This window comes from Sinocyclocheilus anshuiensis, unplaced genomic scaffold (genome assembly GCF_001515605.1).
Source record: "Sinocyclocheilus anshuiensis isolate Anshui unplaced genomic scaffold, SAMN03320099.WGS_v1.1 scaffold108, whole genome shotgun sequence".
Classification (NCBI taxonomy): domain Eukaryota; kingdom Metazoa; phylum Chordata; class Actinopteri; order Cypriniformes; family Cyprinidae; genus Sinocyclocheilus; species Sinocyclocheilus anshuiensis.
The window spans coordinates 686,400-688,305 of NW_015554071.1; the positions used below are offsets into that span (position 1 = coordinate 686,400).

The 1,906-nt window shown below is 37.4% G+C and overlaps 1 protein-coding gene across 1 annotated transcript in view; it reads right to left on the reverse strand.

Moving 5' to 3' along the window:
- Positions 1-1,906, reverse strand: part of rnmt (RNA (guanine-7-) methyltransferase) — a 15,368-nt gene that overhangs the window by 9,234 nt on the left and 4,228 nt on the right. Inside the window, exons 5-6 of the mRNA XM_016460691.1 lie at positions 1,215-1,330; positions 897-1,078 (exon numbers count right to left, since the gene is read on the reverse strand). Of these exons, the coding sequence (XP_016316177.1) occupies positions 897-1,078; positions 1,215-1,330 (298 nt within the window). The remainder of the gene's footprint in view (positions 1-896; positions 1,079-1,214; positions 1,331-1,906) is intronic.

Sequence of the window (1,906 nt, forward strand, 5' to 3'; positions counted from 1 at the left end):
CGGGGCATAGAGGACCTACAATAATGTACAGTATTTGAAAAATAATGTGTTTTTTGAACATTAAAGCATGTCAACATATTCTGTTACACCAAATACACAAAATAATGATCTTTTAAAAAGCATCATATGACCCCTTTAATATAAGTATTTTCAATATCTAATGTACAAGTACATGCAGGACTGTTTGAGGTAAGTTTGAGGTTAGTATGCTTTTTTGGTAACACTTTAGATTAGGGAACATATTCACTAAGGGTTTTTCATTTTTACGTTTAGGTGTGGGGTCGGGTTAAGGGATCTAAAATATGGTCATGCAGACCATAAGACATTCATATGTGCTTTATAAGTACTAATAAACAGCCAATATGCTAGTAATATGCATGCTAATGAGCAACTAATTAATAGTGAATAATGTTCTTTAAACTAAAGTGTTTTTTTAAGAAATTAATTATTTTATTCGGCAAGGAACAATTAAACTGATCAAAAAAGTCAGCAAGACATTTATAATGTTGCAAAAGATTTTTTATTTCAAATAAATGCTGTTCTTTTGAACATTATATTCATCAAATAATCCAGAAAAATATGTATTATGATTTCAATTAACTTAATTATTATAAGAAATATTTATTGAGCAGCAAATAAGCACATTATAATGCTTTCTGAAGGATCATATGTCACTGAAGACTGGAGTAATGATGCTGAAAATTCAGATTTGATCACAGGAATAAATTACATTTTAAAATAGAAAATAATAATACATAATAAATTACATTTTTACATAGAAAACAGTTATATTAAATTGTAATAATATTTCACAATATTACTGTTTTTATTATTGTGTGTGAGAGAGTGTGTGTGTGAGTGTGTGAGAGAGTGTGTGTGAGTGTGTGAGACCTTACACCATCTCATATGCATCTGGAGTGGTTCCGATGAAGAATCCTCCGGGCCGCAGTCTCTCACAGGCGTTTCTCAGCATGGTGTCAGCCTGCTGCTCGCTCTCAAAGGAATAATGACACACAAACTGACAGCTGCACACGTCAAACCGCAGCTCAGGGTCTCGCAGCTTCTCAGACAGCAGCTCCTGAGACAGACAGAGAGAGACAGAGAGAATGTGACCCTGTACTGCACACTGACTTTTGTCTTCCTTTTGACAAAGAACATGTGCCTCTAACAAATGAAACAGCGGGTGAAGTGTGTGATTTGTGCAGTGCTCATACCCTGCTGCAGTCTGCAGTGATGAACTGGGCTGAGAACGTGCGGTCGTTTGGGTGACCCCTCCGTCTCATGTCATTATAGCGCTGCTGGCACTGCTCGATGGAAACAGCAGCGATATCTGCGATGCACAAACACAAATAATTCACAATATGAAGACGTTTAGAGAAGTGCAGATAGAGCACTGGCATGCATGTAGGCCGTCTTTACACCTGCTATTAAAGAGTTAGTTCACCCAAAAATGAAAATTAGCCCATAAATTACTCACACTCAAGTCATCCTATGTGTATATGACTTTCTTCTTTCAGACGAATCCAGTCGGAGTTATATTAAAAATGGTCTTTGCTCTTTCAAGCTGTTTAATGGCACTCAGCAGGTGTTGCATTGCATCAGTCCAAAAGAAGTTAAATAAAAAGCGCCCATCCATAAAAAAAAACAAGTGTCTCACACGGCTCCGGGGGGGTGAACAAAGGCCTTCTGTAGCGAATCGATGCGTTTTTGTAAGAAAAATATCCATATTCAAAATGTAATAATCACTTTAATGTAGCTTGACCCAACAGTTGTACACGGAAGCAGCTCCGGGCGGATGACGTAAGATGTCGGCGTTGCGCATGCGCTGGTGAGTCTCATGAAAAACAACGTTTGTTAACAGGAGCAAAGGAAGCAAAGTTTCCTTACTTTAGCAAAGGAAAACCAG